Source organism: Macaca fascicularis, chromosome 16, assembly GCF_037993035.2.
Source record: "Macaca fascicularis isolate 582-1 chromosome 16, T2T-MFA8v1.1".
Lineage (NCBI taxonomy): Eukaryota > Metazoa > Chordata > Mammalia > Primates > Cercopithecidae > Macaca > Macaca fascicularis.
In genome coordinates this window covers 81,100,569-81,114,092 of record NC_088390.1, presented here as the reverse complement: position 1 = coordinate 81,114,092, position 13,524 = coordinate 81,100,569, and the positions used below count along the sequence as shown (strand labels likewise).

The following is a 13,524-nucleotide window of genomic DNA, read 5'->3' as shown; positions in this document are numbered from 1 at the left end:
GGCATGCGCCATCACGCCTGGCAAATTTTTTTGTATTTTTGGTAGAGACAGGGTTTCACCATGTTGACCAGGCTGGTCTCGAACTCCTGAGCTCAGGTGATCCTCCTGCTTCGACCTCCCGAAGTGTTTGGATTACAGGTGTGAGCCACTGTGCCTGATCAAGCCCAGCTTTTTTTTTCTTCTTTTCTTTTATTTTTGAGATGGAGTCTCGCTCTGTCACCCAGGCTGGAGTGCAGTGGCACGATCTCAGCTCACTGCAACCTCCACCACCTGGGTTCAAATGATTCTCCTGCCTCAGCCTCCCGAGTAGCTGGGACTACAGAAGCGTGCCACTACACCCGGCTAATTTTTGTATTTTTAGTAGAGATGGGGTTTCACCATGTTGGCCAGGCTGGTCTTGAACTCCTGACCTTGTGATCCGCCCGCCTTGGCCTCCCAAAGTGCTGGGATTACAGGCGTGAGCCACCGCACCCGGCCCAAGCCCAGCTCTTAAACCCAGTGCAGGGCTATGCTTCCCGGGAACTCCAGAAAGGCTAATTGACTTTTGAGGTCTTGCCAAAGGGGCCCAGGTAGGAGGGCAATGAGCAGGGCCTCTGTGGGCCAAGACATTCAGCTTATGCCATGCCTGCGGCTGCCTTGCTTGGGAGAAGTTCCCCAGGAATGGAGGTGGAAACGAAGACTCAGTCTAATTTTTTGCATCCTATAGGTGGGCAAGGAGCCAACCTTGCCCAGTCTACTTTGACCCAGCCACCTCTGTGGTCCTGGGGGAGCGAGTTGTGTGCCCTTCAGGCATGAGCCTCGGGAGTCCCTGGGAGCCAGGGTGAGCAAGGGAGGGGGGACAACCGCCCTGTGCCTGAGCCACAGCCCTGGCTCGCTGCTGCAAGCAGGCTCCTGCAACCACCTCACCCTGAAGTCTATGCCGACGGTGGCTATGAAGGCTCCGGACAGGAAGGCCCCGTCTTTGAATCGGATCAGGAAACATGTTTTGCCGACGCCTGAGTCTCCCAGAAGCATCACCTAGGGGGTAGGGGCAGAGGCAGTTAATGGGGAGTCAGGGGTAGCTTCTGGCATTTCAGGAGAGACACATGGAGAGGATCAGAGAAGAAGAGGGGGCTGGCATGAATGCTGACCGCACCAAGGGGCACCTGCTTCCAGAAAGCCTGCCAGCGCCTTCACCCTGCCTCTCCTCTCTGTGCTCCTTGGCTCAGCCTCCTAGGCTCTCCCTCTAGACCCTCCTGTCCTCACTCAAGTTCCTAGAGGCCCGAATTATGACCTCACCATGAACAGGTCCCCAAGTGTGCTCTGTGGCCCCAGAGAACCATCACATTTGCACAATCTAGACACTGGCCACATTTGCTCATAGCCACACCATGCAGGGATTCCGTCCCTCTGTGTACTCGTGTCATCCCTTGTCCACTCATGAGTACACGCATAGGCTGGGCTACACTGACAGGAGAGGGAAGTGTCAATATCTTGGACAAGGAATCCCACCCAAAGGAGTCTATCAAAATCTACTGGGGGTGGGGCATGGTCATTTGCATACTCTATAATGACTACTGTTTGGGGTTTTTTTGGGGGGGGATCACAAAATTTCTTTCCTTCGTCCCTTCCTCCCTTCCTTCGTTTTGCTCTTGTTGCCCAAGCTGGAGTGCAATGGCGAGATCTTGGCTCACCACAACCTCTGCCTCCCAGGTTCAAACGATTTTCCTGCCTCAGCCTCCTGAGTAGCTGGGATTAGAGGTGTGTGCCACTCGCCTTGCTAATTTTGTATTTTTAGTAGAGACGGGGTTTCTCCATGTTGGTTAGGCTGGTCTTGAACTCCCGACCTCAGCTGATCCCCCTGCCTCAGCCTCCCAAAGTGCTGGGATTACAGGCATGAGCCACCCCGCCCAACCGGAAGTTTCTAATGACATTTTATGTTTATTAAAAGGTTGCATAAGGCCGGGCGTGGTGGCTCATGTGTGTAATTCCAGCACTTCGGGAGCCCAAGGTAGGAGGATCACCTGAGGTCGGGAGTTTGAGACCAGCCTGGCCAACATGGAGAAATCCCATCTCTACTAAAAATACAAAAAACCAGCTGGGAGTGGGGGCACACACCTGTATCCCAGTTACTCGGGAGGCTGAGACAGGAGAGTAGCTTGAACCCAGGAGCTGAGATTGTGTCACTGCACTCCAGCCTGGGTGACAGAGCGAGACTCTGTCTCAAAAAAAAAAAAAAAAAAAAAAAAAGGTTGCATGAATTAGGGAAGGTTGAAATTTATACTAAAGTGGGGAGATGTAGTCGGAAGTTCTTTCAGCAGAAACCTCCCACATGGGAGGCGTGGCTGCAGATTGGCATCCTGGGGTTGCTGTGGGTAGCAGGAGTACCAAGGAGGGAACCTATGAAGGGGGTGTGGCCCTCTCCTTTACAGTCTGGCTCTGCTCTGCTCTGCTCATCTTTCCCAGGGACACTCAGGAATGGTGGAGAGGAGCGCTTTGTCCCGTCTTCTCCAGTCTTGGAGAACAGGGGTCTAGATCCAATGCTGGAATTTTCCCAACTGCTGGTTAGATGGCCTAATGGGTTGAGTGGGGACTAGGTTTTAATTATTTTGAGGTTCTGAACTTGACAGTGGAGCCCAAAGGCATTCCTGCTGTGGTATGGGGTACTGGGATTGGTTAACTCTGGTGGAGAGGCAGGGTTGGCTGAGCAGAAGGGTATGAAGGATGGGTCTTGGTTTGTCAATGGCCTACTGTGTGACTTTAGGAAGATTCCTTAACCTTTCTGTGGCATGGTTTCCATAGTGGGTAGAAGGAGGAGGGATACTTTCTTTGAGGTCTTTCTAGAGTCTGTTAATGGCTAGGGCCAATCATCGTGGTGAATCACCTAAGACCCAGGGAAGAGTGGCCCAGGGGTGGGAACTGTCCGCCTGTGGGCCCCGTTACCCCTAGTCTGGTCCAAGGAGTTCCTGCCAGGCTTTCTCAGAGGGTCCTGGACTCAGTCCCCTGGGACAGGCCCGGGGAGGCTGGGGACCAACTCTCCTGCCAATGTTGCTTGGCCAGGGAACACATGAAGGGGTGGGGGATAGGAGGTCTCTGGAGCCTGCACTCCTCCCTGGCTCCTGGGTCCCAGCCCCAGAGTAGGAAGGAGGGAGACAGGGCCAGTCTTTGTGTACTTTACAGATCACAGCTGCCTTGAGCAAACGATGCCAGCTACCCACCCAGCTCGGTGATTCCACCAAACACAAACAGCTGCCTAGCCTGGCCACCTCCTAGGCAAACAACCCAGCTGGTTTGCAGGGCAACAAGGTCAGGCAGTCCCCCTCAGCCTGGGGCCTGGCCAACAGCAGCTCCCCCTCTCCGAGGGTGCAGGGGCCCATTTCCTGCCGCAAGCCCACACAGGACGCCTATCTCAACGGCTCTGGGCGGATGACTTGCAGGGTGGCTCCCCCAAAACACGGGGGTGGAGGCTGAGGCTCCCAGCATGGGTGAGCCCTGGTGTCGGGGAGGAAACCGAGGCCCAGAAAGAGGCAGGTCTCCTTCAAGGCCATGCAGCGGAATGCAGGACAGCCCTCATTCCATTCCCAACCCTGCAGAGGAAGAATGGAAGCTCTAGGCTCCCTCAGCAATTCTTTCGGTTTCTGGTACCCGCTCACTCCAAGCACACAGATGGAAGGCGACAGACCAGTCCACTGCTGCCTCTACCTGTTTCCATACAGGACACCCCCTGTAGAGGGAGCAAGCCCCAGAGAGCAGCCTTGGATTTCTCTCAAGTGCGGGATGCGAAAGACCAACCACTGAGATCTTTCTCAGGTTCGAAAAATTCCCAGGTGGCCTGCAGGCCAGTTCGCAACATCCTTCTGGGAGGAGGGGCTTCCGACTGCAGGGAGGAAAGTGGGAGGCAGTGCCTCCCAGCTGCCACTGGGAGGGGAGCAGCTGGGGGACCTCAGGCCTTAAACCGGGATGTCAGATCTCAACTGAGAGCTTAGCTCGGAAAATGGCATTAACACCAGTTTCTCCGCCAGCAGAGGACGTCCTCTCCGAGTCTCCGGGCGGTCCCCATCTCCCAGCACTTCCCAGCCTGAGTCCCCAGAGTTGCGCGCTTAACCCTCACCAAGAAGCATGGGCTCCCGGGGACTTATATTTGCCACAGTGTGGCAGAAGAGAACTGAGTTGGGGCCGGCGGGGGGATGACTCAGTCTTTGCGATCTTCTGCGACCCGCCCACACCGAGCCAGCAGAGACCCCTGGAGCTTGGGACGGCCCCAGGGGCTGTGTCCTGACCCTCTCTCCCTCCCTCCTCTGGGAGACCCAGCTGCCTGAGGGAAAGGGCTGAGTCCAACCCAGACGCAGCCAGGAAGGGGCTAGCGCCGAGGAGGGCGGGGGTCTCACGGAAGAGGCCCACCCACCTTGCCCGTGAGGTCGAAGCTCGGACTGCAGGGCGGGGAGCGCTCGGGGGCCTCGCCATCCCGGGTGGCAGCGGCGCCTGGCGTGCCCGTCATGTCCCTGGACGAGAGGTGAGCACTGCCGGCCCGCAGGCGAAGGAGAGCTCAGGAACCGACCCGCCCCGGCCCCGCCCACTCCCCCCTCCCTCGACCCGGACCCCGCAGGCTCCTCCCTCCGTCCCGCCGCCCCCTCGACGACACCGGCTCGGAGCTTGCTGTTCCCTGAGGGCGCGCACAGCCGCAGAGTCCGCACCAAGGGGCGGGCAGCCTCCCTGAGCAACCCCGGCCCGGCTCCGTGCGCTTAGGGCGTGGGCCACATCCAGCCCCGGGACTGGTCCCCTGTGGTCGCTTAGTTGCCCCCGGGGGAGCAGGCTGCGGAGACCCCGTCTGCTGCGGAAAAGTTCCCGTAATCGCTGCGCGGCGCGACAGCAGGCGGCGCCCGAGTCCCGGGCCGTGGGCGGTCCCCAGGTGGCGAGGCGGAGAGCTGAGGACCCCTGGGCTGCGCCTCCGCGGATGGCGCCGAGACAGTTCCGCTTCTGCTAAGGCACCCGGCCCGAGCTCATCTGAATATAGTTTTGTTTACCAACCCATACTCGCCTTGCAGCACATGTGCGCTGCGGTGTTTTGGGACCTCTGTCTGGTGCTGGGACTTTGACCCTTTAGTATGGATCACCTCTCGTTTCCCCCTGCCTGTTGGGCTGTGCCCAGAATGTCCCGCCAGGGTAGAGCTTTCGCAAGAGGGCTGCACAGCACACATCTCCTAGTGGACCGCTCCTGAAGGCGGGGCCGGCCTTATTTACCCATGACACTCACTCCTGGCCCCGAGGAGGAGCCAAATAAATTCATGAAGTCGTGGATCATTTTGAGCAGAGCTGCCAGGATATCCCAGGCGCCCGGCAGCTCCTGGTGACAGAAGGTGGAGAGTGCAGCTGGGATTGCCCGTAGCAGAGCTTAGGGACTCTGTGGCCTGGGCCGACCTTTCAATTACCCCCATCTCCACATTCTATAAGCAGCTTCAGGTTACCAAGGAATAGGACGGGTGATTTACAGAGGGACTGTTTGAGGGGTGTGTAGCGAGGGGAGAGCTGGAGAGGGGTACCTGGAGACGGGTACCCGCACCTTTTTTCTTTCTTTTTTTTTTTTTTTTGAGACAAAGTCTTACTCTGTCGCCCAGTCTGGAGTGCAGTGGTGCGATCTTGCCTCACTGCAACCTTTGCTTCCCGGGTTCAAGCGATACTCCTGCCTCAGTCTCCCGGAGTAATTGGGATTACAGGTGCGCGACACTACGCCCGGCTATTTTTTCTTTTTGTATTTTTAATAGACATGGGGTTTCCCCATGCTGGCCAAGTTGGTCTCAATTTCCTGACCTCAGGCGATCCGCCCGCCTCGGCCTCCCAAAGTGCTGGGATTACAGGCTAGAGCCACTGCGCCCGGCCTGCAATTCTTAATTTAGGTGTGGAGGTCTAGGGCAGGGGGAGACATGGCTTATGGGCCACCATTGGCCTGTGGGGACTGACTTTGTACGCCAGCCTCCAGTCCTGTATTTTTTGATATTAGCTGGAGGTATTTTCTGTCAGCTGGGAGAAGCGCTCAGAGTGGGGACAGAGGTGATCTCCAGTAGAGTAAAGAGCTTGGGTTACCTCTTCTGGAGGTGAGCGTGCTATAACCTCAGCTGGGCATAGGGTGGGACTCAAACAGGGAGCCACAGATTGGAGAGTGGAGGCTGTGCAGCACACTACAGAGGTGTGGTGTTGGTTGCTATTTGGATGCCAGAGGCTCTTGCTTCAAATAGTGCCGAGGTCTGCTCAATGCCGTGGGCTCCTGGAGACGAAGTCTCACTTTGTCGCCCAGGCTGGAGTGCAGTGGTGGGATCTCAGCTCATTGCAGCCTCTGCCTCCCAGGTTCAAGCAATTCTCCTGCCTCAGCCTCTGGAGCAGCTGGGACTACAGGTGCATGCCATCATGCCTGGCTAATTTTTGTATTCTTAGTAGAGATGAAGCTTCACCACGTTGGACACTCTGGTCTTGAACTGCTGACCTCAGGCGATCCGCCTGGCTTAGCCTCCCAAAGTGTTGGGATTACAGATGTGAGCCACTTTGCCCAGCCAGGATGCGGGTTTTCATTGCAGGACGGAAATGGTGGAGGCAGAATGAGAGACGGGAAGGGGCATGCCTCATGCTCACCTTCTATCTAAACCATGCTGTTATGGATTGAATTGTGTCCTCCCAAAGAAAGGTTGAGGTCTGAGCCACCAGTACCTCAGATCGTGCCCTTACTTGGAAATGTGGTCATTGCAGATATCACTATTAAGATGAGGTTACACTGGCATAGGGCAGGCCATTAATTCAGTAGGACTGGTGTCATAAGAAGAAAGAGACAGGGAAAAGACAACCAGGTGAAGACAGAGGTGAGATGGGAACAGTGCGGCTGCAAGCCAAGGAATGCCAAGGTCTCCTGGGAGCCACCAGGGCCATGGAAGAGAAGGAATGACCCTTCCCTGGGGCCTTCAGAGGGAGTGTGGCTCTGCTGGTACCCTGAGTTCAGATTTCTAGCCTCCAGCTGTGGTTTGTGTTGTTGGCTCCAAGGCCCTCTTTGTCCTGTGGTGGGTTTGGAATACAGAAGGTTGAACATTAGCTCAAATCATCCAGAAGGAGCAGTGACCTGAAGCACTTCCTTGCTGCGTTGCTGCGCTAGACTGGATGGAGGAATCTGACCTAGGGAAGAAGTCTTTGAACACGGGGAGAGGGGCTCTGGGCTCTCCTCCAGGCGGTCCCTGTCTGGCCTGCTGGGTTTGCGGTGTGGGGGTAATGTTATGCTTGGAGGGTGTGTACACTGTCCCCAGGGCCACTGTAATGTCCTGTAGGGTGTTCAAGGGCAGCCTTGGGTGAGTCAGAAGCAGGTTGGGGTCAAGAATGTTCAGAACAGGGAACAAGGGCTGTGCAGAACAAGCACTCACTAAGGGATCCGTGTGGTCTCTGGGGAGGAAATCTGGGCCTCCTAACGTTCACTCTGAGGCTGTGCATGTGCTGTGGTAGCCTGTGTCTCTCCCCAGACACACACCATAGACACTCACACGTGTACACCCACCCCACAACACACCACAGACACACACCTCACCACACACACACACATCTCAGACCACACACACCTCACCCCTCAAATCACACCATACACCTCACCACACACACCTCAGATCACACCACACACCTCAAACCACACACACCTCAAATCACACCACACACTTCACACCTCAAATCTCACCACACACCTCATCAACATACCTCAAATTACACCACACACCTCACACCGCACACACCCCCAAATCACACCACACACCTCACCACACACACCTCAAATCACACCACACACATCTCACACCACATACACACACACATCAAATCACACCACATACACCTCACACCACACACACCCCCTCAAATCACACCAGACACACACCTCACACCACACACACACACCACACACACACCCTCAAATCACACTACAGACACATATACCTCACCACATGCACACACACACCTCACACTACACACACCTCATCCCTCAAATCACACCACACACCTCACCACCCACACCTCAAATCACACCACACACCTCATACCACACACACACCTTAAATCACAAAATCACACCACACATGCCCTACACACACACCTCATACCACAACTCACACACACACCCTCAAATCACACCACAAATATATACACACACACCCTACATCAGGCCACACACATCTGCCTCGCATCATACCATAAATACACATGCCTCACACCCTATATTATACCACAAACACACACTTCATAACATGCCCCACACACAACTTTATATTATGCCTCAAACTACCTCATACTACAAACAAACACACGTACTATCATACCACACACCTACAACATATCTTACATGACCCCCAAACACACATACCTCATTTTACTCCAAACACATAATGCAACTCCAGGCACAGTTTATTTCACCTGTGCATAATGCAACTCCTGTCACCATAATGCAACTCCAGGCACAGTTTATTTCACACCATCGACGCCTATGCCACATCACTCTGCAAGCACCTGCGTCTCCAATGGACCCCATGCCTCACACCATCACCTAATGTGTATATCAGCCTGTAAATTACCGCCAACACCTCTTACTGCCTCCAGATCTGAAACGCACACCCCCACAATACCCCCAAATAGATACCCCTGCCCTCCTTTTCACAGATCACACCCTCATAGTCATGCAGCCCTGCTGATAGTGGAGGTACCAAGTGTCAGTGAGACAGGCCCTCGTGCTTGTTGAGAGACGGGGGGCTCTTGTGTGCAGCCCTGGAGCTCTGGGGGGCAGGGGCAAGGGCCTCCCTGCTACTGAGGTGGATGGCAGAAAACTCCAGAGCTGGAGAACAGCACAGCCAAAGAGCACAGGGTCGGGATGTGGGAAGGAGACCCGGTCAGAGACTAGAGGGACAAGGCCTCAGCTCATGTTTTGCAAAACATGGCGCAAGCTCTGACCCCCCTGGGTCAGAGCCCCCAGATTCTGGGCCCCCCACGTGGTTTTACTAAAGCAGCATGTCTATGAGGGAGCTTGGAATTTGCCTTTCAGATGAACTTCTCCCTGGAGGCTTTTATGCACGCTGAAGGAGTGTTTGAAAACCACTGGTCTAAACTGTGCAACAGTTTGACCAGCAGATGAGAGATTCAGACTTTATTTGGAAGGCAATAGTGAACCATGAATGTTCAGGTGGGGGATGAGCAGAGTGAGGTTTTGTTGTAGTTGTTGTTGTTTTGAGATGGAGTCTCACTCTGTTGCCCAGACTGGAGTGCAATGGTGTGATCTTGGCTCACTGCAACCTCTGCCTCCCAGGTTCAAGTGATCCTCTTGCCTCAGCCTCCCAAGTAGCTGGGATTACAGACGTGTGCCACCACGCCTGGCAATTTTTTTTGTATTTTTAGTAGAGATGGGGTTTTGCCTTGTTGGCCAGGCCGGTCTTGAACTCCTGGCCTCCAGTGATCCGCCTGCCTCAGCCTCCCAAAGTGCTGGGATTACAGGTGTGAGCCACCACGGCTGGCCTGAGTAAGGGTTTTGAAAGAGGAATTTTGCATCAGTATTTAGGCAAGACTAGGGAATTTGGGGGAAACTGAGGAGAGAGGTAACAAGGAGGACCTGAACTGTGGTGGGAGGGGCTGACTGGAAAGACCGCTGTGTGAACCCCATCGGTGTCAGTACCCCATAACCCCATCAGCAGGACCTGCCGCAGCCAGTTTGATGAAGCTGGTGGTGGAGAATTTAGGGAAGGTCTTGACTGAGAGGCATCTACACAGGACCTGGGCAGGTCCCACTTCCAGAAGGCAATGGGCCTGGTAGTTTATGGGTGAAGGCACGCCGGGGGTAGTCACCCTGCTCACCTCTGGCTCCTCCAAAGTGGGAGACCAGGGGCTCCGTCCCTCCCCTGCCACCTGGGCGGCACTCAGCCTCTTGAGTGGAGCCAGTGGGAACTTCTGCCTCCCTTCCCATCACACAGGAGTTCCAGGCTACAGCCAGGCCAGCAGCAGGGCCCTTATCCATGTCATATCTCCAACCTCAGTGTGAAGGACAGATGGGTGAACAAGTGTCTGGTAACCTGGCTCTCCGGGGACCCCCAGACCGCTGATATCTGGAGGAGACCCCGATGTCCTCCAGTTCTTTGCTCAGGTGTCCCCAGGCTGAGTTTCTGGCCAGGGGCTCAGACCCTCACTCAGCGTAAGCAACCAACAGGTTTGTCCTGAGATGCACCAGGACATTGGGTGCTGGCTGGTGCCAAGCAGGCAGCCCAGGCTCTAGGAGGCCCACCCTAGCCTAAGGTCAGTGCGAAAGTCCAGCTTGTCCCATCTCAGGCAGCTTTGAGCACACAGTTTGACCACGCACTTTCTTTTTCCTTCACAGGAAATTGGCCCCAATTTTCTTGCCAAGCTAGCAGCAAAATTCAGAGATCTCACCTCTGTGGTCTGGAATGTGAATCAGACGTTGCATGTCCACAGCCACATCCACCCCACTCTCTTTCCTTCCTCACCAGACAGGCAGAAGGGTGGGTGAAGAGATGTGGGTGTGACCCTGAGGGCAGGGTGTGCCCTGGCTGCTGAGGGCAGACTGGGCCTGGGCTGAGGTGGGTGACGCCTGGCACCAGGTCATCCTGGTTTGCTTCATGGCAGCCTGGTCCAAGACCTCGGGGATTGCCAGGCAGCCTTGGCCTCCTGGGTCTCAGCCCTGCCCTATTTAGCACTACTAGAGCCCAGCTGGTCCCATCGCGGGGGAGAGCCCTGGGCACTGGTGTTTCAGGGTCGATTCTAGGCCCGAGAACACACCCGAGTCAGGCACTCACTTCCGCTTTGCCTCCTGGAAGGTCACCCAGAAGCCATGACCGTTCTGAACCCCTGACTTCCTGGCTGTGACCCAGTGGGAAAGCCCATTTTTCTGAGTTTTCCTCTGTCTGTTCCCATCAGCGTGGCACTGCTGCGTACTGACCTTGAATGTGACCTCGCAGGCCCTGTGCTCCGGTCCCAGAGGCTCCCAAACATCCGTGTTATCCAAGAAGAGATGTTTGCTCTTCCCCATCTCAAGATGCTACGATTCTGGGGTCCCAAGGGAGGGCCCTGCTCCTCCTGCCACAGTCCAAGAGAGGAGTGGAACCCTCTCCCAAGATCTTCCCAGGAATTCAAGGGCAGCTGCAGCCGCAGGCATGGGGCAATGCGGGGAGATGGGATGTATGGTAGAGAGGAGGGATCTCTTGTCCCGCAGAGGGGCTGTGGGCAGAAAAAGCTGCTGGGATTCCTAAAAAGAGGGTGCTGGGATTCCTTAACCCATGCTGCCCTTTTACCATTTTACTGAGGGGTAAACACGGAACTGTAACCTTGGCCTGCCAGCTCCCTGAGACCCGTGTGACAATGCTAAGTTTGGACTGTGCTGAAAACTTTGTCGTCCCTCTGTCCCTCCAGATTCTTCTTGCCTTGGAGGGCTGACCTGAGCTATCCCATATTAAAATATTTTTTGCTTTCTGGTTTCCACTTGCGTTCATCCAGTGTGGAGCCCCAGAAGGAGATGGGGAGCAGGAGGAGAGCAAGGTGGGACAGGGGATTGTTCTCCTGGCTGCCTCCCTCGGGGGCTCCCATGGGCTGCTGTGTCCCTCCACTGTAGGTCCCACACAGCTCCTGCCAGGCAGCTCACCCAGCAGCCCGCTTTGTCCCTGGGTTCTGGTGAGGGTGCCTTCCCTTCCCGCTTGAGGTTAAAGGTGGGTGGAGTTCCTGGACTACCCAGGGGCAGTGCACGCTCCCTCCTGGTCACCCAACACCCTCCTACACCTTGGGGAACAGTCTTCTCCTTAATCCTCCTTGAATGGTCCAGTGCGAGTGTCCACCTGTTTCCTGCTGGCGCTCAGCAAAAACACGCTGGAGTCCTGAGCCCAGGCCCAAAGCTGGCAGTGTCGGCCAGTGCTTACCGTGAATCCAATGCCCACAGTGGCCGAGAAGGAGCCGGGGATGAACTTGCCCTGATCGAACTGAACCAGCAGAGACGTCTTTCCCACACCACTGTCGCCCACCAGGATGGTCTAGAAGGGAGCAATAGAGAGAGGGGTGAGGGCCTGCGATGTGAGTTGGCCTCAGAGGTGTCCTTGTGGCTGTGGGAGTGGGTTCTTTCTAAGCACGAATGTGCACAACATGCATACACACACAAACACACATGCACAAGACACTGACACACACATACAGACACAGAAAAACATGTACACACATACACAGAACACACATGCACACACATATATGCACACACAAGTACACACATGCACACAGAAACACATGCATACAGAAGCACAAACATATACAAATACAACACATACACACAGAACACACATGACACAGAAACATACATGCAAAGACACATACAGATACAGAAAAACATGAACACACATACAGAACACACATGCACACAAACATATGCACACACATGCACATGCATACACAGAAGCACAGAAACACAAGACCCACATACAGATGCAGACAGAAAAACACATGTACACACATACACAGAACACACATGCACACACAAACATATGCACACACATGCACACACATACAGAAACACACATGCACCAGACACACATACAGAAAACACATGTACACACAGAACACACAAACATATTTGTACTCAGAGCACACACAAACACATGCATACAGAAGCACACACATACACATGCACACATGTACAACACATACACACAGAACACACATGACACAGAAACATACATGCACACACAAACACATGCACACACAGAGAAACACACATGTGCGCACACACAGGCAGAAAAACACGTGTACACACAGAAATACACGCACACATCCACATCCACAGGCACAGACACACTTGTACAACACATACACACAGAACATACATGCACACACATAGAGAGAACTCACACATGCACACAGATACACATACACAGACACACAAAAACACATCTACACACAGAAACACACATACACGCAATACACATAAACACACATGTACACACAAACACACATGTACCTACACAGAGAGCGCACACATGCACACAGACACATGCGGAAACACATGTACACCAACATGTGCATTCATATATAGACACAAGCACACATGCAAACACACAGTAACACAGAAACACACATTCGCACAGAAATGCATATACACAGACATAGACACATGTGCACACACACATGCACACAGAAACACATACACAGACATGCACAGAGACACAGACACACATGCACACATGAACTCAGAAACACACAGACATGCATACACAGACATGCACACACAGAGACATGTATAACACAAACACATATACACATACATATGCACTTACACACATACACACAGACACATATGCACAGGCACCAATACACAGACACACACATTCACAGACATGTAGCATACACACAAATATGCACACATGCACAAATATACACACAAACATAAACACAAACACAGACACGCACATACAAACACATACACATGCACACAGACACGCACACATACACTTAGACACACAAACACACTAAAGTCTCAATTTTCTATTGAAGTCACTG

At 54.1% G+C, this 13,524-nt stretch overlaps 1 protein-coding gene across 5 annotated transcripts in view; it reads right to left on the bottom strand.

The window, feature by feature from the left end:
• Positions 1-13,524, bottom strand: part of RAB37 (RAB37, member RAS oncogene family) — a 78,662-nt gene that overhangs the window by 6,494 nt on the left and 58,644 nt on the right. Inside the window, exons 2-4 of one of the 5 annotated variants that reach the window (XM_074020373.1) lie at positions 11,901-12,011; positions 10,931-11,208; positions 9,119-9,498 (exon numbers count right to left, since the gene is read on the bottom strand). In XM_074020373.1, the coding sequence (XP_073876474.1) occupies positions 9,450-9,498; positions 10,931-11,208; positions 11,901-12,011 (438 nt within the window). In that variant the 3' untranslated portion in view covers positions 9,119-9,449. Of the gene's footprint in view, positions 1-906; positions 1,018-4,384; positions 4,528-9,118; positions 9,499-10,930; positions 11,209-11,900; positions 12,012-13,524 lie in introns of those variants that run through there. The other 4 variants (XM_005584864.5, XM_005584866.5, XM_005584867.5 and 1 more) reach the window with 4 other exon arrangements.